Source organism: Mustela nivalis (assembly GCF_964662115.1).
Source record: "Mustela nivalis genome assembly, chromosome: 18".
NCBI classification, from domain to species: Eukaryota; Metazoa; Chordata; class Mammalia; order Carnivora; family Mustelidae; genus Mustela; species Mustela nivalis.
The window spans coordinates 50424085-50447321 of NC_139037.1; the positions used below are offsets into that span (position 1 = coordinate 50424085).

The 23237-nt window shown below is 53.5% G+C and overlaps 1 protein-coding gene and 1 long non-coding RNA gene across 6 annotated transcripts; one reads left to right on the plus strand and one right to left on the minus strand.

The window, feature by feature from the left end:
* Positions 1 to 1174: 1174 nt before the first annotated feature.
* Positions 1175 to 16156, minus strand: CACNG8 (calcium voltage-gated channel auxiliary subunit gamma 8). Of its 5 annotated transcripts, none has more exons than XM_082710045.1 (5): positions 12877 to 12956; positions 6322 to 6410; positions 4795 to 4878; positions 3576 to 3716; positions 1175 to 2067 (listed from the first exon to the last, which is right to left on the minus strand). In XM_082710045.1, exons 2-5 carry the CDS (start codon positions 6350 to 6352, stop codon positions 1271 to 1273), a joined length of 1053 nt encoding a protein of 350 aa, XP_082566171.1. In that variant the 5' UTR covers positions 6353 to 6410; positions 12877 to 12956; the 3' UTR covers positions 1175 to 1270. The 5 variants fall into 5 exon arrangements, with proteins under 5 accessions (XP_082566171.1, XP_082566172.1, XP_082566168.1 ...); XM_082710042.1 differs by lacking the exon at positions 6322 to 6410 and adding an exon at positions 15838 to 16156 and having other exon boundaries at positions 1176 to 2067; positions 12877 to 13344; XM_082710044.1 differs by lacking the exon at positions 6322 to 6410 and adding an exon at positions 14991 to 15044 and having other exon boundaries at positions 1176 to 2067; positions 12877 to 13344.
* A 147-nt stretch (positions 16157 to 16303) lies between these two features.
* Positions 16304 to 23237, plus strand: LOC309852825. Its single transcript, XR_014305407.1, has 3 exons — positions 16304 to 16993; positions 18347 to 18498; positions 20613 to 23237. It is a non-coding gene; the product is annotated as an uncharacterized lncRNA (long non-coding RNA).

Sequence of the window (23237 nt, forward strand, 5' to 3'; positions counted from 1 at the left end):
ACAGAGACAGGGCTTCTCCTGTACACCAGATGCCTTGCTGTGCTCTAGGATTTTGTGATTACCTGCTTCCTCCCAGGAATGGGAGTTTCAAGGACCAGGGCCTGTGTTTGATGCTGAATTTCAGCCTGCCTCTGCCTCTCACTCTCCTCTTTGATTTCTGGCCTCCCTTTTGTGCCCTATTCACATTGTGCTCCTGTTTAAAGCCATTCCATGGCTCCCTGCTGCCCTCAGAATGAAATCCAAACTCCTGACCTAACCTACAAGTCCCTGGGCAGTCAAGCTGTGTCTACCTCTCCAGCTTTGTCTTGTCCCATCTGCACCTGGCTTGCTACACTTAGGCCCTCCCTGGAAGCTCTTCCTGCCCCAGGGCCTTTGCATATGCTGCTCCCTGGCTGAGACACTTCCCCAGCTTCACCCGGCTGGTGCCTTGTCATCCTTTCAATGTCAGCTAAAATATTCCTAACTTTTAAATTGGGTTACATCTCCCTAACAGAGCAAGTCAAAGCATTTCAGATTTCTCCTGGGTTCTAACCATAACTTACTCTTTGTATATACAGTTCTTTGATGAATGTCTGTCTCTTGCACAAGATGCAAACTCTATGAGGACATTGGGGAACGCTGTCTTCCTTCTGTAGGCTCAGCGGCTACCCCAATGCCTAGTGCTTAAGTATACCAATGGATTTCAGATAACGAATGAACGAGTCACCCTCTGTGGCCATTATGTTCCCTCCCCAGGACCTTCCTGGTGCATAAGAGGCACTCAATAAACCCTTGTGAAATAATGAATGAAAAAGTGAATGAATGAGAACGTCCATTCCTTGTTACCTTGCCTTTCTGCAAGCCTTCTCTTTACCTTTCTGCCTCTTCACATAGGGCATATATATAGTTTGTAGGTATAACTATATATTCGTGTGTTATGGGCCCCTCTCCAGGAGTTGGGCTGGGCTGGGAGTCCCTCCCTCCCCCCCGCCCCGCCCCCACATGCACACAGCAAAACATTAAAAAGAAAACATCTCAAAACTGCAAAAAAACTCCACGGCCCTCCCCCCACCCCCCATCCCACAAAAAAAATAAAACACGACGCCCCCTCCCAACGGCCTCCACCCGGTGGGGGTCCCCGATCCGAGCGCGGGGCGCGGGGGAAGGCCAAGCAGTCTCCAGCGCGCTCGCGGGGAGGGAGGGGCGCCCCCGCCCCCACGGCAGCCTCGTTGCACGCGCGCCCGCGCACGCGCCCCGGACACGCCCCCTCGGCGCCCCCCGGCGCGCGCCCCTACACCGGCGTGGTTTTCCTGTTGAGCGTGTTGGTGTTGGAGGCGGCGGCCTCCTTGGCCAGGGTCCCGGGGGCGGGCGCGGCGGGCGCGGGCGCGGGCGGGGCGGGCGCGGCGGGCGGCCCTGTGACCGTGACCGTGACGCCGCCGCCCGCCTCCTTGGGGAAGGCGTTGTGCAGCGTGAGGAAGCCGGGCGCGCCCCCGCGGTCCCGCTCGGCGCCCGCCCCGCCGCCGCCCGCGCCTGCGCCCGCGCCGCTGTACGCCCCGCCGCCGCCGCCGCCGCCGCCGCCACCACCACCACCGCCGCCGCCGCCGCCGCCGCCGCCGACGCCGGCCCCCGCCAGCCCCGCGGCCACGCTGCCCTTGGACGGGTCGCGGCTGAGAGTGTACATGGAGATGTCCGTGGAGGCGAAGCCCGGGCCCCCGGCGCCGCCGGGAGACGCGTCCCGCGACGGCGACGGCTCGCTGGAGCGGGAGCTAGAGCGGGAGCGGCGGCGGTAGCGGAAGCGGTAACTGGGCAGACGGAGGATGGCCGAGGGGCCGCTCCCGCCACTGCCGCCCGCGCCCCCGCCGGCCTTGAGCAGGTCCGAGCGAGACTGGCAGTGCGCCTCGCGGCTGCGCTCGATGTAGATGTTGACGGCCAGCACGCCGATCACCTCGGCCAGGATGAACGACAGCCCGCCGAAGTAGAAGGACCAGCCGTACGAGTAGTGGTTCTTCTTCTCCTCGTCCCGCTTCGGGCCCGGCTCGCCCGCGTTGGCCGAGATGTACACGATCACGCCGATGATGTTGCTCAGGCCTGGGCAGGGGACGGTCAGACGGGAGCCTGGAGGCCACCTTGGCCCCGCCCCGCCCCCGCTCCCGCCCCGCCCCGCCCCGCCCCGCGGCCCAGCAGCGACTGTCCGCACAGCTCCTCCCGAGCTGATCCACAACCCGCCCCGCGGTGGTCTAAGCTCCACCCACCGGTGGTCTAGTTCCTGCCCCAAAGGAGCCCTGTCCCGTCTCAGGTGCTCTAATTCCTGCCCAGCTGGCCCAGGCCCCAGACCACGCTGGTCTAATCTCCACTTCCGAAGGGCGTAAGCCCCGCCCCAAATGATCTCTGCGCGGTCCCAGGTGTTCTAACTCCTCCTTGGCTAGCTGGGGACCATGCCCCAGCTGGTCCAGGCCCTGGCTGGCCCAGACCTTGTCACGGTCGGTCTAAACTCCTTCTCAGTTGATCTAGACCCCAGCCTTAGAGGGTCAAAGCCCCCAGTCCCAGCTAGCCCTGGCCCCAGCGGGTCCAGGCTCGGTTTGGTCTTATCTAAACCCTGCCCGTGATGACGTAATCCCGGCCTGGCTTTCCAGGCCCTACCCTGAATAGTCTAACTCAATCTTTCATGTTATAAACCTAGGTTTTCTCCCGAGCCCTAAGCTCGTTTAAACTGTTAATGTGGTAATTCCGCTCTGATTCTCTAGGCTCAGTCCCGGGCTGATCTAAACTCTTACTTTCATGCTATCAATCCAGACTGGTTATCTAGTCTAGGCCTTCCCCCTGCTGGTCTAAAATTCGCCCTTACTGAATCGGGGGGCCCCCCTTGCTACCCTAAGCCCCGCCTCCAACTTGTCAAACCCCGCCCCCTGCGGGTCCAGACATGGCTTCTCCTCCCGTACCCCGCCTTTGGGTCCTCTGGCCCAAAAGCAGATCTTGACCCATCCCCAAAGCATCCCCTTCTCTGGATTCTGTCCCCTAGCATTTCCCAGCACTACTCATTTCACGTAGAAAAGAAGGGAAGCCAGGGGTGCGGGGGGAGGGAAGTGTGGGGAAACCTCACTCGAAGTTGGTCTAGATAGCGTGCGAGGGCAAGCTCTTCTTGGATCAACCGGGTTTCACGAGGCCCCGCCCCCTAAAACAGGTTCCTCCCCTCCATCTGCTGCCAATTCCCTTTCTCCCTCTCGCGCTCAGTCCTCGGGATGCCAGCCCCGCCCCTCGATCCTCAAGACCCCAGTTGTCTCTAGGCCCCACCCTTCTCCTAAGACCCGCCCCTTCCGTCTGCTGGACCGCGGGCTTCGGAACCTGAGCTCCCAGCATCCCCAATTACGCGCTGGACACCTGTCAGTGCTGGCTTGTTCCCCCCAAAGACGGCGCAAAGGCGACACCTACCTTGCCCAGCGGGTGGCGATGGAGCTCAGGAAGAGCCTAGGAAGGCTCCAGGCCCCAGCAGGCGCCTGGGGCAGGGTGGCTTTACAATCGCGCAGACACGCGCGCGCACACACAAACACACACACGTGCGCCCGCGCAGGTGGCCTCCCCCTCCCTCTGCCTCTCACCTGCTGCCACGAACAGGATCCCTGCGCCCAGAATGATGTTCCTCTTGGATTTATAGACCCGGGAGGCAGCCACGCACACGCCCCCGAGCAGCAGCAGGATGGCACTGAGGATGGGGAAGATGCTGGAGGCCCGCACGACCCCTGCGAGGGAGAGGAGAGGAGGGGAGAGAAGATGGGGGCGAGGGCGTCAGATGCGGCCTTCTGGGCCCCCTCGAGCGCTGCGCCTCCTGTCTCCGAGCCTCTCGCTAGAATCCTCCAATTCTCGCCCTCTGCCTGTGTTCTGGCCATTGATTTTTTTTTTTTTTTTCCATTCTCTCTCCTCTTTAAAATTTTTCTGTTTCTCGGTCCGATCTCCTCTCCCGCCTTTTTCTTCCTGCTTTTCTTTCTCTCTCGGCCTAGTATTCTTTCTCCTGACACATCCCCCCCCCCTTTTATTTCCCCAAATCACTCTCCCTCTCTGTTTTACTCTGACCTTCTCTGTGGACCCTCCCTCTTTTTATCTTTCTCCTTCTCCTCTACGTATTTCTTTCCTTTCTCTGGATTTATCAAATCTCTTAATATCTTGCCCACCCCCTTTCTAAGGGGCTTCATCTCTCTGGGTTCCACGCCCTTCCTCCCTCTGAGCCCCACCCCCTATACTTCTGCCCAGATCCATCTATTCCTCCGGGCTTCGCTTGTGTGTGTGTCCGTCTGTCTGTCTGTCTTGTCTTTCTCTCTGCAGTCCTTTCCACCCACCCTCCAGACCGTAGCAAACGGATTTTGCGATTTCTGAGCGCCGCTGAGGCCGCAGCCAATCATAATTCAGGATTTGCCGCGTTCTCGGAGTAGCTACCAATCGCACCACCGGCTTCCCCGGTCAGCTCTCGAGAGTGGCCAGTCCGCGCTGCAAGTTGCCTCAGAGCCAGGGCGCAGCGGCCAATCCCAGCCCAGAAACCGACAACCAGTCACGGAGCAGTGTCTACGCGAGCTTGGGCTGTAAGACGGCCAGTCACCTCCTGGGATCCCCCCCCCCCCTCAACCCGCCCCAAGGTGAGAGGAGGGGGCGGGAGAGGGATCACTGAACCAATTGGGGTCCAGAGGATCTCAGCCTCCGGCTCTGGACTGGCCGGCAAGTTCTTCCCTGCCTGTCGATCTAAGTGCGCTCCCCCGCCCCTCCTGCCGCGTTCCGCCCCCGCCCCAGCAGCCCCACCCACCCACTCTGACTCAGACCCCCACGTACGGAGCAGATACTCCGCGCTGTCATGATCGTAGTCCGTGTCCTCCGGGAAATGGTTGATCTTCACGCAGACGCCTCTTTTCAACCCTGGAGGGGGATGGGGGTGATGGTGGCGGGGGACACTTAAGAGTGGGAAGAACCCCGGCGAGAGAAGACCCCTTCCTTCCCCAAACCCCTTCTCTCTCTCTGGGCCTATTGGGAGACAGGAAATCCTGGCTCCCGAGCCTTTCAGCATCTGGGACAAACTAAACTTCTCTGGCCTCGGTTTTCCCAGCAGTTAAAAAAAGAAAAGAAAAGAAAAAGGAAGAAAAAAGAGAGAGCGGGGAAGGAAGGAAGAAAAGTAAGGGGAAAAAAAAAAAAGCAAAAACCATGCAACACTCACTAAAAGGCCACAAAGACCTTTTTGTCCTGTAACCCGGGCTAGGACACTCAACCTCTCTGGCCTTCTGTCTTCCCCCGCTATGAGAAAGAAGGCGCCGGTCTCAGCAATGTCAAGGCGCTCTGCGACTCTGAACTTGTCGACAGGTCTGAAAACGCGTGGGAAAACGAAGGAGCGCGCAGAAGGCGAGGACTACATTTCCCATGAAGCCCTATGAAGTCGCAGCCCCAGTGGACAATGGGAGTTGTAGTCTCTTCAGTTCTGCCTCTAGGGAGAGGGATTCCCAGTCTCTTACCTGGAATCCTCTGGAAGATGGAGTGGCTGGAGCAAGTAGAGGCATGTGAGGAGGTTTGCCTCTAGACGTCATGCGGTCTCACCCCCTTCTTCCATCCCAGAATCCTCATCCTCACACCCTTTGGGGACCCATCTTCTCACCTTTGGGGAAAGTTCCTATTCTATCTCTATCACATAACTAGAGATTGATATGTAAATAAATATAAATATAAATACATTTAGACTCCTCGATTCTCCAGGCTCCTTCCAACCTGCAGGCCTTTGCCCATGCTGTGGATTCCGTTCACATTCTTCACTGGTGAAAAACTTAGGCTGCAAGGGGGCAGCTCACAGGGTACCTGCTTGAGGAAGCTTTCCCTTGTGTGCGCACGAGCGTGTACACACACGCCTCCCACCGAAGATGGGTCAGCATCCTCCTCCAGTGCAGAACAGCTCCCTGCAGTACCCTACTCCCCCCTCCTTTTTGGGCGTGTCTAGGGTTGCTTTATGAGCTTCTTTTCCTCAGTAAGCTGGGGGTTTCTGCAGGCCGACAGGCATGGAGTCTGATTCCTGTGTGTCCCTAGCATTGCCTGGCACAAAGGAGGGAGGCCTCAAGAAATGGGTGTTGAATGAATGAATGAAATTATGAATATAGGGAGAGCAGAAGGGGAGATTGTAAGCAGAAGATGATGGGGAAAGTGATGGGGATAAAGGAAAGGGTTGAGAAGGAATATAAGGCAGTGAGTAATTCCACTAATAGGTAGCATTTGCTAAGTGCTTCCTAGGTGGATTAACTCATCCAGAGCTCCCACGAGTCCCATGAAATAGATAATGTTATTGGTGTTGCACAGTGGCCAAATGTTGGGAATTGGACTCACACTGCTTGATAATGAAACCCAACTCCATCATGTCCTGATTCTGTGACCTTGTCGGTGTTACTTAGGCCAATTTGCTTCAGTCCTTTCACCTACAAAAGCGGACAATAGGACCTACATCATGGAATTGTTGTGAGGATTGAAGTCAGATAGAGATTGAGCACTTTGTAGAACATAATTAAGTGCTCAGTTGATATCAGTCCATCTACCCATTGTCCAGATGAGGAGGCAGAGCCACAGAAAGGATTAATCAATTCCCAGCTGATGGGTGGTGGAAGCAGAATTAAAACACACAGCAGTTTGCCCTACTGGCATATAAAGTTATGGATCATTCACTACTATCTTCCAAGCATCTAGAACAACATCTAGCACTTAGTAAGTGCTTAATAAATATTTTTATGAAAGTATGATTGAATGGGCCAAGGACACGAAAAGATGCTCAACATCACTAATTAGGGAAATGCAAATCAAAACCACCATGAGATCCTGCCTCATACCCACTAGGATAGCTACTATTTAAAAAAGCAAAGCAGAAAATAACAAACATGGATGGGGATGTGGAGAAATTGGAACCTTTGTGCACTGTGAGTGGGGATGGAAAATGGTACCAGCTGCTACCATTTAAAAAATTAATTTAAAGATTTTTATATTTAAAAGTGCTACTATATGACCTCACAATTCCACTTCTGGATATATACTCAAGAGGATTCAAAGCAGGGTCTCTGAGAAACACGTGTACCTCATTTTCAGGAACAGCACTATTCACAACAGCCAAAGCCAACCCTATTTTCCATTGGCAAATGAGCAGAGAAACAGAATGTGGTCGATACATTTAACGGAGTATTATTCAGCCTCCAAAAGTAAGGGAATTCTAACGATGTGATGAAACAGATGAACTTTGAAGACACCCTGCTGAGGAAAGGAGGCCAGACACAAAAATACCAATATTGTATGATTCCAATTCTAGGGGGTATCTAGAGGAGTCAAATTAATGGAGACAGAAGGTAGAGCGGTGGGTGTCAGGGGCTGGTGGAAGGGGGCATGGGGAGTTTTTGTTGAATGGGAACAGTTTCATTTTGCAGAATGAGAAGAGTTCTGGAGAACAGGTGCACAGCAATGCAAGTGTACCCTTAAAAAGTTACGATGATAAATTTAATGTTATGGTTTGTTATATTTTACCACAATTTAAAAAAAATGAATGATTGATTGATTATACACCTCAAGTGCAAACTCTCATCCATCAGCACATTCATTATGGTGTGGTCCGTAAGACTGGGGGTTCAAGTTCTCCCCTTTCTTGAGTGGTATCACAGCACACCTCTCAAAACACTCATCATAATTAAATGAGGTTGAGCATGTAAAGCACAGGGCACACAGACCCTCTCAACAGATCAGTGATGACAGCAGTAATGACAACCGGTACCTACTAAGGGGCTAAGCACACGCCAAGCACCTAGAGCATTCGACAGGTAGTAATGCACTTGGGAATTATTACAAACCCTAGGGATACTGGATAATAATGATGTCCCTGCTTTACAGGTGAGAACGGAGCATAGAGTGGGAGACTGCTCAGTTCCATGTAGATGGTAAATTGAGGGGAAGGAGATTAACTGTACCTGGGCTTCAGAGGTGAGCATATTTAAGACAGTCGAGCACAATCCCTGAAATCACATGCCAGGACAGCTGCTTCCCAGCTGTGTGGCTTTGGGGACTTGAATGCCCCTGAGACTCAGCTTCCTCATTTGGGAAATGAGGACAATGCCATGACCTCAGAGGCTTTGCTAAGGGTTCAGTGGAACACAGGGTCAAGTGCAGAATACAGGCGGCTGGGTAACATGCTTCTGTGTATTATCTGACCTGACTAGGCTGAGCCAGGAGCTTTTTCTGTCCAGGGATGGCAGTAATGTGCCCCTGAGTCTCCCTTGAGCCTGCCTAGCACAGACCTGGGTAGGTGGGAGTGAAGAGGGGGCTGTGCTGCAGTGAGGGTGCATGGAGAAGTGGGCTCCAGCCTGCTCTGCCCCTCACATGTTGGGTGACCTTGTGGCTGACTCACTTCCCTTGCTGACCATCAGCTTCCTCCTCACACCACTTCCCCCCGCACAGTTGGGAGGACTGGGGAGATAATAAGATGTGCAAAGTGCTGGGCACAGGGGCTTGAGATACCCCACTTGAAGGACTGGAGCTGTGGGTCTGGGTCTTGATTCCTGAGGAGGGAGCTACACCCACACCCATGTTACCAGCCCCAGGTGGCTCCTGGGCACTTGAAACGTGGCAATTGATATGAGGTGTGAGCATAAAATACATACCAAATTTCAGACTTAGTGTGAAATAAATGCATAATATTCCATCAATAATTTTTTACATGGACTAAATATTAAAATGATAATATTTTGGCTATGCTTGGTTAAATAAAAGATATTAGCCTTTATATTGATTTATTATAGTGTATAAATTCTATTTATTAAATTATATTCATTGAACCTTCTCCTTTTTCCTTGTTTGAGTGTAGCTACTAGAAAATTTTAAATCATATATGCAGCTTGTGTGATGGGCAGTGCTGGGTAAAAGGCCGAGATTTCTGGGCTACCAAGGGAGGGGGTACTCAGGATAGTCACCTGAATTCTGAATAATTAGAACAACAACAACAACAACAAAATATCAATGACACAATCTAACCCTTACTCTGTGCCTGCTAGCCTTTTAAATACCTTACATTTACAGCTCATTGAACCCCTCCATAATCCCTGGGAGTTAAGGAGTGTTGCAAACCCCAATCCTTGGAGGATGGAAATGAGGCACAGAGAGGTTCAGTGTGGAGCCCAAGGTCACCCTGCTGTGCTCAGCAGGCAGCAAGTAAACCCAATCCCAGTCTTGTCCCAACGTCTGTGTCTTAGTCGCTCTACCTACTGCATCTGTCCGGGAGACTCACAGGGACATGGGGACGGAACCCGAAAATCCCCAGGGATCGAGTGCCTTCAGGAGGCAGTGGTCCAGGGGGCTTGGTTTCTACATTCCCGGGTCCCTCGTGGGCTGGAGGCTGGCGGATGCCTTGCTTTGTTCTCCTAGGAAGGAAAACAGACCTGGATTCAAATCCAGACTCGACTGTCTATGAGTCGTGTCACCTTGGGAAAGTCATTGCACTTTCTCTGAGCCTTCACCTGCATTTCTAGAAGGTGGGGATGATGGGGCTACTGTGAGCGCTGTGTGGCAAATACGTGATGATTACAGTAATAATGGAGCCGGCCTTCATTTACACCCTCCTTACCACATCTCCTTTGGCTTCTGGGACACCCACTTACCTCATTTTCCCTAAATCTCCATGGCTTTTGCTTTCTGAGCTCCTTTTGCTGGCTTCTCTCATCTCTCTTTTAATAGTGGACTAGCTCAGGCTGCAGCCCTTCAACTAATTGTTTGGTATATTTCTGTCTTCGCATTATCTAGGTGACCTCATCCATCCATATGCAATGACCCCCCCAATTTATATCGCCAGCCCAGACCGTCCCCTGAACTCTGGCCTCATACAGCATATCACTCACAACCTAGATCAGGGGTCAGCAATCCACAACCCATGGGCCAAACCCAGCCTGCCAAATCTGGCAAAGAATGGGTTTTACATTTCCTAAGTGAATGGAAAAAAAAAATATCAAAGGAGAGTGTTTCGTGGCACGTGAGAAAGATACAAAATCCAGAGGTCGGTGTCCACACATGAGTTTAACTGGAACACGGCCACGCTCATTCACTCACCTGTTCTCTTTAGATGTTTTCAGGAGTGGCTGTGACAGGCACAGGTCCACAGAACCTAAAACACCAACCGTGCGGCCCTGAGCTATGCCCACCCCTGTCTTAACACTTAAAAAGCATCCTAAATGCAACACATCCAAAATCAAACTCCTGCTAGCTGTCCTCAGAATAAGTTAGACCAGAGAAAATAAAATACATAAAATGAAATACCCTCTGAACCGTCCCCCAGAGGCCTCCCTGCACCCACCTCCAACCCCCTCCCCGGCCATTCTTGGGCGCTCAGGCCACAGCCTTGGGAGCAGTGACTCCCAACCAGGGATGAATTTATTCCCGGACAGAGAAAGTGGACAGCTTTGGTTGTCATGACTTGGGGACTGCTCTCGGCACAGAGAAGAAAAGGCGGAGGCCAGGATGCTGCCAAGACCCTATAGTGTACAGGATGGTTCCCACAGCCAAAGTGTCCGGAGTGCTGAGTTTGAAAGATGCTGCCTCAGAGACCCCCGATCTCTCTCTCTCTCTCGCCTCCCAGAGCCACCCTGCCACAGTGCCGCAACCCCCACGGCCACTCTGGTTTTGGGACACACTCTGAATCCAAATCTCTCCTCCAACTCCACCCACCCACACCCCAGACAAGCGTCCACCTGTCCTCCCTCTTGCCTGACCCCTCAGTCTCCACCCAGGACGTCCAGAGCCCTCCTGTCCACTAGGTACGTCAGGAATGCTGGATGGGAAAGCCAAGTCACATCCCAGCACCTAGAACATGTGAAATGGGGGCCTGTTCTCTCTTGGATTGCATCTCCCACCACACACTCTTGCTCATGTTACCAGGGGCCAGACACCCAGGCTCCCAGCTCAGGGCCTCCGCCATGGCTACCTTCCCTCCGGAGAGCCACATGGCTCCATGTCCCCTTCCTTTAGGCCTCCACTCCGAGGTCGCCTGATGGGTGAAACCCATCTTCATCTCCTCACCTGTAATGTCACATGTATGTCCTGACACTTTCCATCCTGTCCCCTGTCCTCCTTAGCACTTAGTGCCAGCTAACACCCTAAAGGTTTTGTTTACTTATCTTCTTATCATTTGTCTCTCCCTCGTGAATAGAAGACATATAAAGCTGGGATCTTTTGTTTTTTCCTGCCATTCACCCCCACAATCAAGAACAGTGTCTGGCATATAGTGTAAACTCAATAAATATCAGTCCTATGGATGGATGGACAGACGGATGGATGGACGGACGGATGGATGGATGGCATTCTTATTATATGCTGTCCACTGTCCTAGGGGTTTCAGGACACAAACCCCCACCCATGGCTGGTGCCTGGCGTTTGGTCCGACCAGTGAATGGACCGGACTCGAACGCCCACAGGAGGAAGGAAGTACAATAATAAGACAGTGGACAGATGTGAGGGGACAGGGAGCAGAGGCGACTGTGGGGACGTGCACACCACATGCCTGATCTGCAGGGGCAGCGGCTGCTTGGACCGGCCAGTCGTGGCCACTGCAGAATGAGGCCCTGCGCTGTCAGATCTTCCACTAGTTCAAAAGAAGCTGGAAATCAGATTTTCAATGTGAAGTCTCCCTATTTTTAAATGTTGGCAACTGATTCGGATTTTGGTTTCAGTTTTAAACACTTGGCACACCAGACAAAGCATATCAGCACATCCCATCCTTGAGACCTGGGTTCTCTTGGCTCTGCCCCAGTCACAGCTGGGTGACCTTGGGCAAGTGGCTTAACCTCTCTGAGCCTTGGTTTCCTCATCCCCGACAGGATCCTGCCTCACAGGATTAAAGGAGACAACTGCGCTCCTCACTCACCACGAGTGCTCAGCAAAAGAGAGGAGGAAAGGATGGGAACAGAGAAGGATGAAGAAGTGGAGGGACCTTGGTCTTTTTGATGCTGGAGGAGAGGTCTGGGACCGTGGAGTTTGCATAAGAGCCGTGAGGCTCAGGGAGGTGAACAGATAGTGATCACACAGGAGGCGGACACATGGTGGGCCTGGGACCCAGATGTCCTGCCTCCAGCCCCTGGCCCAGAGCTGTGCAGACACCCCTGAGTGGGAGGGAGGAGGGGCTGGGGCAGGGGGCTGGGAGAGAACAGCAGTGAGTAGGTGAGCAGAGGTTGAGGTAGAGGCCCCCCAGCATGGAGAAGGGCTACAAGAAGGAGAGCTGCACCCAAGGACAGAGCAGAGATGGAGACTGGGAGAGGCGGTGGTCTTAGGGTTTCCCAGGGAGGTGTTCAAGGAGGAGGAAGAGGTGGAAGGAGGCGTGAGTGGAGTGAAGATGAGGCAGAGGAAGCCTAGGGCCAGGCCGGGAGGCTGGAAGAAACCCTAATGGAGAGGGCCAACGTGACTGGAGTCTACAGGAGGGAAGGGAGGAGAGGGTAAAGAGCTCTGACCAGAGAGGGCTTGACCATGACCCATGACGTCTTAGGGAGAAACAGCCCAGGAGGAGGAAGCAGGGGCAGGGGGGCGGAGGGGACGGAGGGGGGGGGTAGGGTGTCTCTGGAGAGCAGCTGAGAGGGGGGCCGGAGGAGGCCAGCCTGCCCAGCAGAGGAAGGGAGGGTCCCCGGGAGAGAAGGGAAGGGGAGGGAAGGAAGATGGAATGCAGAGGGCACCGTGGAGGGAGGAGGCAAAGCGAGGGATGGGGCCAGCGGCAGGCGGGCCACTAGGGGACGGTGTGCGGGACTGGATGGGAGGGTGCAAGAGGTGGGGCCGGACCCCACGAGAGGGGACAGAAGCAGCCAGCAGAGGGGGGGGGTCCCCGGCCCGCGGAGTCTGGAGGGGAGGTGGGGCGCGAGGCCAGGGCCCCCCGCACCCTACCTTCCAGGCAGCAGATCCTCCAGAGCCCCGAGTGGGTGAGGCCGCCGGGGTCCTTCTTCTCCGAGGAGCCGCTGCCCCCGCGGTGGGGCGGCGCGTCGTCGCTGGCCGTGAGGTTGGTGGTGTTACAGATGAAGGCGCGCGTGTACAGCCAGTAGTCGGTGCTGATGGCGATGGTCATGAGGCCGAAGGCTGCGAAGGCGCCCACCGTGGTCAGCAGCACCTGCACCCCCTTCTCGCACCAGAGGCCCCTCTCTTCGTTCCAGCGCTTCAGCGACTCCAGTTTGACCACGGGGAGCCGGGGGGCCGTGGGCCACCACCGGGGCAGCGGGGGCGGGGCCGTGCCGGCGGCTGGGGGGGGTCACAGCGCAGGCAGAAGTGGGGGCCCGGGCTGGCCGGGCTGGGCTGCGCGGGGGCAGCGAGGAGGAGGCGCGGCCCGGGAGGGGGTCAGAGGGCGGCCATGGGCGCCGGCTGGTGGGGGCAGGAGCGGACACAGGGTTAGTAGAGAAGGAGCGCACCTCCCCCACCGCTGTCCAAACCCCACAGCGGACCCCCACTGTCTACCTGCTTGAAGAAACTCCTTCCACTCGGGGTCTCCCTGCCTCCCTTTATCTGGAAAGTCTCCCTCGGCCCAGGGCAGGCTTCCCACCAAACCCCACTGGGAGTTGGTGGGAAACCGCCGGCCACCGAGCCTGACGCTGCGCACCCCCCTCCTGCGCCCTCCTGCTCCTCCCCCTGATCCTCACGTCTTACCCACGGGGAAGGCCGCTCCCCCCTACTCTGGCCCCCCGGGCTTCCTCCTCCCAAGGAACCTACAAGAGCCCCATCACCATTCTTATCTCTCAGGGTTCTGCCTGCTCCCCTCATCCCCTGCAAGTTTCACCTCCTCGCCTACTGTGTCCTCTCCTCAAGAAACATAAATCTCTCAATCTCTCTCCTCAGCTAACAAAAATCTTCCCAACGGATCCTCACTGTTTGCACAACTAAGAAGAACCACGTGGTCACCACCACTCCCACTCCGGCCCCCTCCGGTCCCCTCAGACCCCCATGTCTCTGGACCAGGGTTCTCAACCTCTAACACAGCTGGAAATCACCGAAGGACCTTAGAGATCAGGATACCCGAGCCCCACCTGGGCAATTCCAATTTCATTGGTCTGGGGTGTGGTCCCTGAGCATCTAGGTTTTAAAAATTTCCCTGGGGGATTCTAATGGGCCACCAGCACATGGAACCCTCTGGTTCAGAAGGATGTCTCCAGCCCCCTCAAACTCACTCCACAGTCCCCACTGTCTCCCTTGGACCAGCCCCAATCCCCTACTACGTCTTGGACTCAAGCAAAATACCCCACCCTCTGCTTTGCTTCAAGAAGTCTTCCGAATCTGGCCCCCACTGTCTCTACAACTTAGGCAAACTCATCATAGCCATCACTCTCTCCTCCTCCATTAAGAAAAATTTCCTCCATGAGCTCCACGGAGAAGCTACTCACAAGAATCCCTTCCCCCAGACCCCCAGTTCCTCTCCATTCAGAAATCTCCTGATGTTTGGCCCAGACTCCCACTGCTGTCCAGGGAAAGTCCCCCACTCTGCCCAGCATCCCCCCTCCCACCCCATTCCTCTGCCCTTCCACCATCTCCCATTGCCTCCAAATCCCCTAACTGGAGCTCTGGTTCCCTGTTATCTTCATCACACTGATGAACCCCCAAGTCTAGATCTCCCCGACTCACTTGGAGCTCCCACTCTCTTTAACTTACGAGAACCTCCCCCCTTCTCCCTAACCTGACTTCTCTTATACCACCAAGAATCCCCTTCCTCCACCAACATCTCTTGTACTCAGGAAAATTCCCTTCAGGAGCCCCACTACCTTCTCTTCTTGGGAACCCCCCCCACAACTCCCCTTACTCTTTCTCCTGTGCTGAAGCACCTACTTTTTTCCAAATGTAGATTGAGCCCCCCATAGACAGTGCCCCTCAGAAAAATTTCATCCAGGAGACTACAAACTCTCTTTCCCATTCAGTAACCCCTGTGTCTGCTCCTTTCCCTCTTCCACAGCATGCCCACCACCACACCCCCAGCCCTGCCTTCTCTACCCCAGCCCTCCTTCCGGGTACACGACCCATACCTGCTTCCACCACTCACTGTTTCCTAGACTTCTTCCCCAAATCCCATGTTACAGTTCAGAGCATGGAAGCCAACAGAAGGAACCCCCCCACCCCCCCCCAACCACCCCGGGTCCTAGTACCAGGGTGACCTTGGCCTTTTCCACCCCAATCAGCTGGCCCTGCCTGGGTCTGCTCCTAGGAGGGGTTGCTGAGAAAGGTTGTCTATGGGGGGTATCTCCATGGCAACTGGGCCTAGTGCCCCACACATGTGTTCCCTCCCCCACCTCCACTAGCCTGCCTACACACAGCCCCTACCCGTGCCCATTCATCAGCCCACTGGACACTGGCATCCCCCAGCCCCCATCCTCGGTTCTGGCCCCTTCCTCTTTCAAACGCGGAGTTTCCTCTCCTCGGCTCCTGGTTTCTTCTCCCCCATCCGTACCCCTCGCCACCAGCACCAACGCCTCCACTGTCCTAGCAAATCTCTGCTTCCACCCCGGGGTGAGCCCATGACCCCGAGGTGTACCCCTCCCCCTGCTGGACCCCCCATAATCCAAGATAAGCAGGGAATGGAAATGGGGTGAGTGAGGGAAATTCTCCATCAAAAAAAGAATTGAAGATCTTTTCATTTTGTCGATTTGAGGGGCAATCTGTTTGGTTTTAGGGACTCTTCCTTTCGTCCATCTGTCAGCGGCAGCAAAAGAGGAGGGAGCAGGGGACCCCCAATTCTAAAGCTTCCGGATATGAGAGGGGTCGCCAGCCCTTCTCCCTCTGAAGGGGCTGACTCTTTCCTCCAGAATTAGGGGGGGTCACAGAGCCTTCCTTCTACACCCGCCCACCTCCGATTAATAAAAAGATCTGTCTCACCTCTGTTAACGATAGGTCAACTCTCCGATGCACTGGGGAGGGGACGATGAGCCCCCCTGTCTGCACCCCCCCAGAAAAACCCTTGTGGCTCCCACTTCTCACTGCTCCCCCTCCCCCAGCAGCGAGGGACCCAGGCGTCCGACCTGGTTGAGGGGGTGGAGATGAGGAGGCGGACGGGGATTGAGGGTGTTGAGGTGGGAGGGGATGCTGAGGGGCAGCTCTGAGCTCGGGCCCCAAGGGAGTGGGGGTCGGGATGAAAAAAAAAAGGTGAGGAGACAATTTGGTTCTCGAGTCGCTGGGTAAAGTGCGGAGCTGGAGGACGAGAGAGGGAGGGAGGAGGGAGGGGGGAGGGGAGCCGCTGAGGATGGGGGAGCCACAGAGAGGAGGTGGGGGGAGGGAAAGGATTGGGGGGCAGGGTCTGGGTGGCAGAAGGAAGCTGAGGAAAAGGAGAGAGAGAGACCCAGAGAGGGAGGGAGAGAGACAGAGAGAGACAAGGAGAAGCGGAAAGAGAGAAACCCAGAGACTGTGAAACAGAAATGGGGGAGGGAGAAATTTGGGGGAGGCAGCGGCTGGTAGCAGAAGGAAGTTGGAGAGAGACACACACACAGAGAAATATCCAGAGAGAGAAGGGGACAGAGACAGAGACACAAAGAGAGAAACCAAGAGACTGGGGGACAGATGGGGGATGGGGTAAGGGAGAGGATGGGGGGGTCAGAATGGGATAACAGAAGGAAAGAAGAGACAGGGACAGAGTCATCCAGAGAGGGGGAGGAGAGACAGATGGGGAGAGACAGACAGAGACTGAGGGTGGGGGGGAGAGAGAAAGGGAGAAAGGGAGAGAGAAATGGGGGGTGGGTGCAAGGTCTTAATAGAGAGAAGGATGCTTTAGAGAGAGAAAAAATGGAGAGAGACAGAGAGAGAGAGAACGGACAAGAGAGTAAATAATAAGAGAGATTTAGGGGAGAAGGCTCTGAGTGGCAGAGGGTGGCTGAACACGGAAAGGCAGGTGCGGAAGGAAAGAGAGAGACCCACAGAGAGGTGGAGAGCGCCTGACTGGGAGAGACCCCGGGAACGAGACACAGAGAGACACTGAGGAGGCATCAGAAGGAAGCTGGAGGAAAACAGGAGAGGGGCCAGGCTCCGATGGATGAAGGAGGTCAGAGATCCAGGACACCCGTGTCCCCTCCCCTACCACCTCCCTCGCCCCTGATCCCTACCCCCATCCCCATTTCAAAGCCACCACCCCACCCCCACTAGCCTCCATCTCTCCACAGCATCGCCTGCCGCCGCCACCGCCTCTTCCTGTCGTCATAGCAACAGGATCCAGGCGCCCAGCCAAGGCTGGCAGCAGCGCCGGAAATGAGGGGAGGGCCTTTCCAAAAGGACCCCAGGAGCTGTCCCCTTTCCCCAAATCCAAGGGACAGCTCCACCTCCCGGGGCCTTCCCACCCCCCCACAACTGCCAAGGGCAAAGAAATTCTCTTGTATTCAAGTTAGGAGGGTAGCAAGCCCTTAGTTCCACTGACATTTCATTCCCCCCCCCACCCGCCCCTTGCTCCATGAGTGAGAGTCCCCCAAGACAGGAACGGGAGTGAGGGGGCAAACAGGAGGTGCGAAACTGGAGTGAGAATCAGTCTTAAATCTGCCTGGGGCTGGACGGGACAGCTCTACAAGTTTGAAGAATAATGATTGTTGGAGTTCCAGAACTAGCCAGTGGGCAAGGGGGTGGGAAAACTCGAAGCAGAAAATCTGAGATGAGAGTCAGAAAGTTCATTCTTGGATTCAAGTCTCAGAGATGCCTGTAGCCAGTGGGTGACCTTGGGCAAAACATTTCCTCCTTTCTAGACTCAGTGATAACAGGAACAAACGGAGAACAGGGATAGAAAAGGTCTTTGCACACTGCTCTAGACAGACAATTATTTCAAAGACAGTGTCCTCCTGCAAATGCTATCCAAACCCAAAATCTAGGCGTGACCACACACTTGGGCTGGGGAGTTTGCATGCTTCAGTGTCTTGTGGAATTCTTACAGAATCCTTGTGACGGGGCACTGAGAGTCCCATATTACAGATGAGCAAACTGAGGCTTGGAGATGTATGGCGAGCTGCCCAAATCGCTCAGGGAATAAAAGGCAGACTTGGGGATGAAGCAGCCTCTTTGTGGGGCTTGACAGGGGTGGACAGCCAGAGGGGAACCTCAGAGCCATTTAACATGCCACTTTGGGTCCCTCGCCTCCCTTTTGGAGACTGGCAGAGACAGAGAAAACCTATATTTCTCACACATCCAGTCCTCTTCCCCTGGAGGAGCCCTACCCTGTACCCAGCATCTCTCATATCCACTGGAGTTTCTAGAGGTCAGTTACTTAATTCTCACCATGGCCCACGGGGGAGAGGAGTTTAGAGAAGCATTCTGACACCCCTTGTTTGGAAGCAAAAAAACACCAGCCTCAAGGGAAGGGGCCTGGAATTCATTCATTTGAGAACTATTTGTTCTGCCTCTGCTCTTTTGCCAGGGAGAGAGACGCAGCTGCGAACAGGCTCGGCCACGGACATAAACTGAGCTGCCGATATTACAGACTCAAAGTCATTTGCAGCCATTGACTCGGTCTCTTGGCTTCTGTCATCGGCCCCCGTTTCAAAGACGGGGAGACTGAGACCAAGAGAGGTAAGCACATCACCAGGGTGGAAAGTAGCTACAATCAGAACTGAGGTTTCAGATCCCAGAGTCTGTGCTGTTTTCTCAGCTAATAATAAGCAAAAAAAAAAACAAAAACAAAACAAAAAAAAAAAACAGAAACCTTATTATGAAACTAATAAAACAAGCCAGGGTTTCCAAGCCTCGGAACTAGTGATACTCGTGGAGTAATTCTCTGTCAAGGGGGGCGTTCTGTGCCAGAGGCCAGGAGCAAGGGGTTATTATAAAAAGAAGTCAATCTGTCCCATCTCAAATCCTGTTCCTTTTTGGAAAAGCCTTTTAAAGTTTTTGGCTGTTTCTTCTCTGACTTACCTTACCATCCTTAAACAATAATTCTCTCCTGGATGTGTCAGCCTTATACATCATGGATTCTTTTTCTCTGATAGAGATAAGGATTTCACTCATTTTTCCCCTCCCTTCCTGCCCAAACACATATTTTTAGTTTTTCTATTGGTTAACTTTGTGGCAATAAGTGACAGACTTTATGTTGTGATTCCTTGTTTCAAGGGCATATATCTGGTTTCTTTTTTTTAAGATTTTATTTATTTATTTGATACACAGAGAGAGATCACAAGTAGGCAGAGAGGAAAATGGGGGGGAGCAGACTCCCCACCAAGCAGAGAACCCCACCTTGGGCTCCATCCCAGGAGCCTGAGATCATGACCTGAGCCGAAAGCAGAGGCTTAACCCACTCAGCCACCCAGGCGCCCCAATAAATAAAATAAAAATTATTTTTTTAAAAAGATTTTATTTATTGGGGCGCCTGGGTGGCTCAGTGGGTTAAAGCCTCTGCCTTCGGCTCAGGTCATGATCCCAGAGTCCTGGGATTGAGCCCCACATCGGGCTCTCTGCTCAGCTGGGAGCCTGTTTCCTCTCTCTCTCTCTCTGCCTGCCTCTCTGCCTACTTGTGATCTCTGTCAAATAAATACATAAAAATAAAAAAATAAAAATTAAAGATTTTATTTATTTATTTGAGAGAGAGAGCATGGGGAAGTGGGGGACAGAGGGAGAGGGAAAAGCAGATTCTCTCCCGCTGAACAAGGAGTCCAATGCGGGGCTCGATCCCAGGACCCTGAGATCATGACCTGAGCCAAAGACAGACACTTAAGCAAATGAGCCACCCAGTGCCACCAAAGATTTTATTTTTTAAAAGTAATCTTTATACCCAATGTGGGGTTCAAACTTGCAACCCTGAGAACAAGAGTCATGTGCTCCCCGAAACTGAGCCAGCTGGGTGCCCAGGTCACATGTTTTTGCATCTCTTGGGCATATACTTAGGAGTGGCATTTCTGGATCCTGTTTAATCTTTTGGGAAATGAGATAGCATCTTTGGACTTTGTGTTGTAAGATAGATACGTTGGACCCACTGATCAACAATTCAGTTCATGGAAAGGCTCTTCAGAAGGAGTGGCACGGAAGGTACAGGCCGTGGCTCCGTTCAGATCTCATTCCTATATTTGCTGATGAATTCATGTCACATTACCCAGGGTCTCCCATGGGCTGGACCTAGAGATCTAGAGACTGTAGAATCAGAGAGAAGCCTGCGAAGCCCCTAGGCTCCAGAAGGTCCTCTACCCTTAACTTCCCCTGTGGTCGGCAGAACTCTAAAATAACCCCCAACATCTCCCCTGCCCCCAGGCATACACACCCTTTAGAATTGCCTCCCCTTGGGGTGCCTGGGTGGCTCAGTCTTTAAGCGTCTGCCTTCAGCTCAGATCATGATCTCAGGGTCCCAGCATCGAGCTCTGCATCAGGCTCCCTGCTCAGCGGGAAGCCTGCTTCTCCCTCTCCAACTCCCCCTGCTTGTGTTCCCTCTCTCGTTGTCTCTCTCTCTCTCTCTCTCTCTCTCTCTCTGCCAAATAAATAAATAAATAAATAAAATCTTAAAAAAAAAAAATGGCCTCCCCTTGAGTATGGGCAAGTTTGTGAATAGAGTGAGGCGTCATTGCCACAGTAGATTACATTATACGGCAAGGTGAGGGGATGCACATGTAATTAAAGTCCCTAATCACCTGACTCGTAGTTAATCCAAAGGGAGGGTATCTGGGGTGGGCCTAACCTAATCAGGTGATCTCTTTGACAAGGATCAAGAAGTGGCAGAGACTCAGAGCAAGATTCTCCTGCCCTGTCCTTAGGGAAGGCCACACACTACACACCTGAGGATGGCATCTGCCGGATCCGCCAGCAAGAACACAGGAACAGCGTCTGTCATCCCAGGGAAATGATCTTTATCTCTATCCGAGGGAGCCTGAGAGAGGACCTCTCCTTAACGGAACTTCCCCATGAGAATGCCGCCAGTCAGCTTCTGGACTGCAGCCTTGGGAAACCACGAGCAGAAACCCCGTGCACTGTGCTGGCATCCTGAGCCACCGAAAGTGTGAGATTAATAAACACGTGCTGCTTTAGGCCACGGCATCTGTGGGCATTTGTTACAGTGGCCAGTAACTGATAGACTCTGGAAATGACATCGCACCGTGAAGGTCACACAGAGGCTGTTCAGCCAAGGGTGCATCCATGTCCACTCTCCATGCCTCCCTCTTACTCCCACAACCAGTCAGTCAGTCCCCGCGTGCAGACTCCTCTCTCTCCAGGATCCCTTCCGTATCCATCCCCTTCTCTCTGTCCTGCTCTTGACTGGATGGTCCCACCAGCCAGTGGATGCCACCAGTCTCCCTTCAGCCCGATTCTCCTTTGGCCCCTAAAGACTCCCTAACACTCAGAGCGGACCCTTTCCCTCTTCTGCTCAGAATTCTCCTATGGCTCCCTATTGTCCTCAGGAGAAAATACAAGCTCTTCACCTGTGTCCTTTGCCAGAAGCACCAGTCTTGTCTTATGCCATCTCCACAGCTGCCTCCTGGAGCCTGGAGTGGTTTCCCCCACTCTGCTCAGCTCCTTCACACTTCTGAAGTTCCTGAGTGTGGCTCCCTCACCTGGAACCCCTTTCCATCTCTTCCATCTCTTGGAATCTTCTTCTGTCTCCCACATGAAGACTCAACTGAAATGCTTCCTCCTCTGGGAAGCGTACCGACCTCCCAAGGCTGCATCAGAGGAAATAGCTGCACTTCCCCCATGCCCTGTCGTGCCTCCATTAGAGGAGGGTGACCACCTGGCATTGTGACCGGCATGTCAGTCTGTCCCCCCAGCAGAGTAGGGGCTGGTGCCCCTCACTCTCCTCCAGTGCCTGGTTTTGGTACTGCAGGTGCTGCACGGACGGAGGGACAGACGGATGCAGGAAGGAGTGAAAGACTCGGGGAACAAGGGGATACATATTCTAGGGTCCTCTGGCAGCCAATTACAACCTCCCATCCCTGTCCAACCCCTCTCCCGCCTCATATCCTGAGTATGCGTTCTCCCAGGTGTTTGAGTGTATCTTGTCAACAACAGCTGGGGCCTTTGTGTTTTCTCAAGAGGAACAGAGTGGTGGTGGCGTGTTTTCCCGCTGTACCAGGAAGAGAAGATCAGCGTTTCTAAAATGTCCTCATTCAGGGTGAAGTGGAAATATTCCAGTGCTGAGGAATCAGGTGGCCTGAGTTCTAATCCTTGCTTTTCCTTGCCTCCCCAAGGGACCCCAGAACCAAATCCCTATGCTCTCGGCACTTTGTACTCTTGTCTGTAAAGGGGATGGGGAGGGGGGCAGTGATCTCGCTCCAAATGGGATGTCCTGGGATGATGACTCAAAGCCACACATCCAAGGAATTCTGGCAGGGTTTTGGGGTGTCTGTGAAGCCGAACATTGCCTCTGAAATTTTGTGAATGTGGGTACTCTTCTCTGGAGGCTCATAGCTTTCATCCTGTTCTTGAAGGGACCCCTAATTTCCTACAAGTTAAGATTCACTGTCTATTGACAGACTGAACAAAATCTCATTTGTGTCAGTAAAAATAAAAATTTTTTTAAAAAGCAAGGGAGAGTACATGAATGCAAAGTTATTGTCTAACGCAGGTTTCCTCAACCTGAGCACTAGCCATATATCGGACCAGATCATTCTTTGTGGTGGCATCAGAGAGCAACCTGTAGGTACCATTCCCTGGCTGCTACCCACCAGAGGCCAACAGCAACCCCCAACTGTGATATACCTAAAGCTGCCCACCCCCCGGGGTGGGGGGTTGGGATCAGTGAGAAGATGAAAGGCACTTTTTTCTTGTGGTCCTCTGCTGCTTAAATTTGAAATTCATGACTAAACATTAAAAGTATAATAAAAATGAGTTTAGGGGGTGCCTGGGTGGCTCAGTTGGTTAAGTGACTGCCTTTGGCTCAGTTCATGATTCTGGAGTCCTGGGATCGGGTCCAGCATCCAGCTCCCTGCTCAGCAGGGAGCCTGCTTCTCCTTCTGATCTTTCCCCTCTCATGCTTTCTCTCCTCTCTCTCTCTTTGAAATAAATAAATAAAATAAAACTAAATTTTAAAAATGAGTTATTGCTAAAAATAAGTTACCTCCATTCAAGGGACACACACAGCTGTTAAAAAAAAATGGGAAGAATCTCTACATTTGAAAAACAGCAGAGATGTTTAATATGTTTACTCTCAGAACCCCTCTATGGGCTTTAAAATGCCAAGGGGGGTGCGCCTGGGTGGCTCAATGGGTTGAAGCCTCTGCCTTCGGCTCAGGTCATGATCCCAGGGTCCTTGGATTGAGCCCCTCATCCAGCTCTCTGCTCAGTGGGGAGCCTGCTTCTCCCTCTCTCTGTCTGCCTGTCTGCCTACTTGTGAT

Bases quoted from the DNA above. Each gene is read 5' to 3' on its own strand.
- CACNG8 (XM_082710042.1), bottom strand. From the start codon at position 13,054: ATGACCATCGCCATCAGCACCGACTACTGGCTGTACACGCGCGCCTTC. The intron at 4,879-12,876 runs GTAGGGTGCGGG...ATCCCCCTCCAG, and splicing joins GAGGATCTGCTGCCTGGAAG to GGTTGAAAAGAGGCGTCTGC. The intron at 2,068-3,575 runs GTGAGAGGCAGA...TCCCCTGCCCAG, and splicing joins GATCCTGTTCGTGGCAGCAG to GCCTGAGCAACATCATCGGC.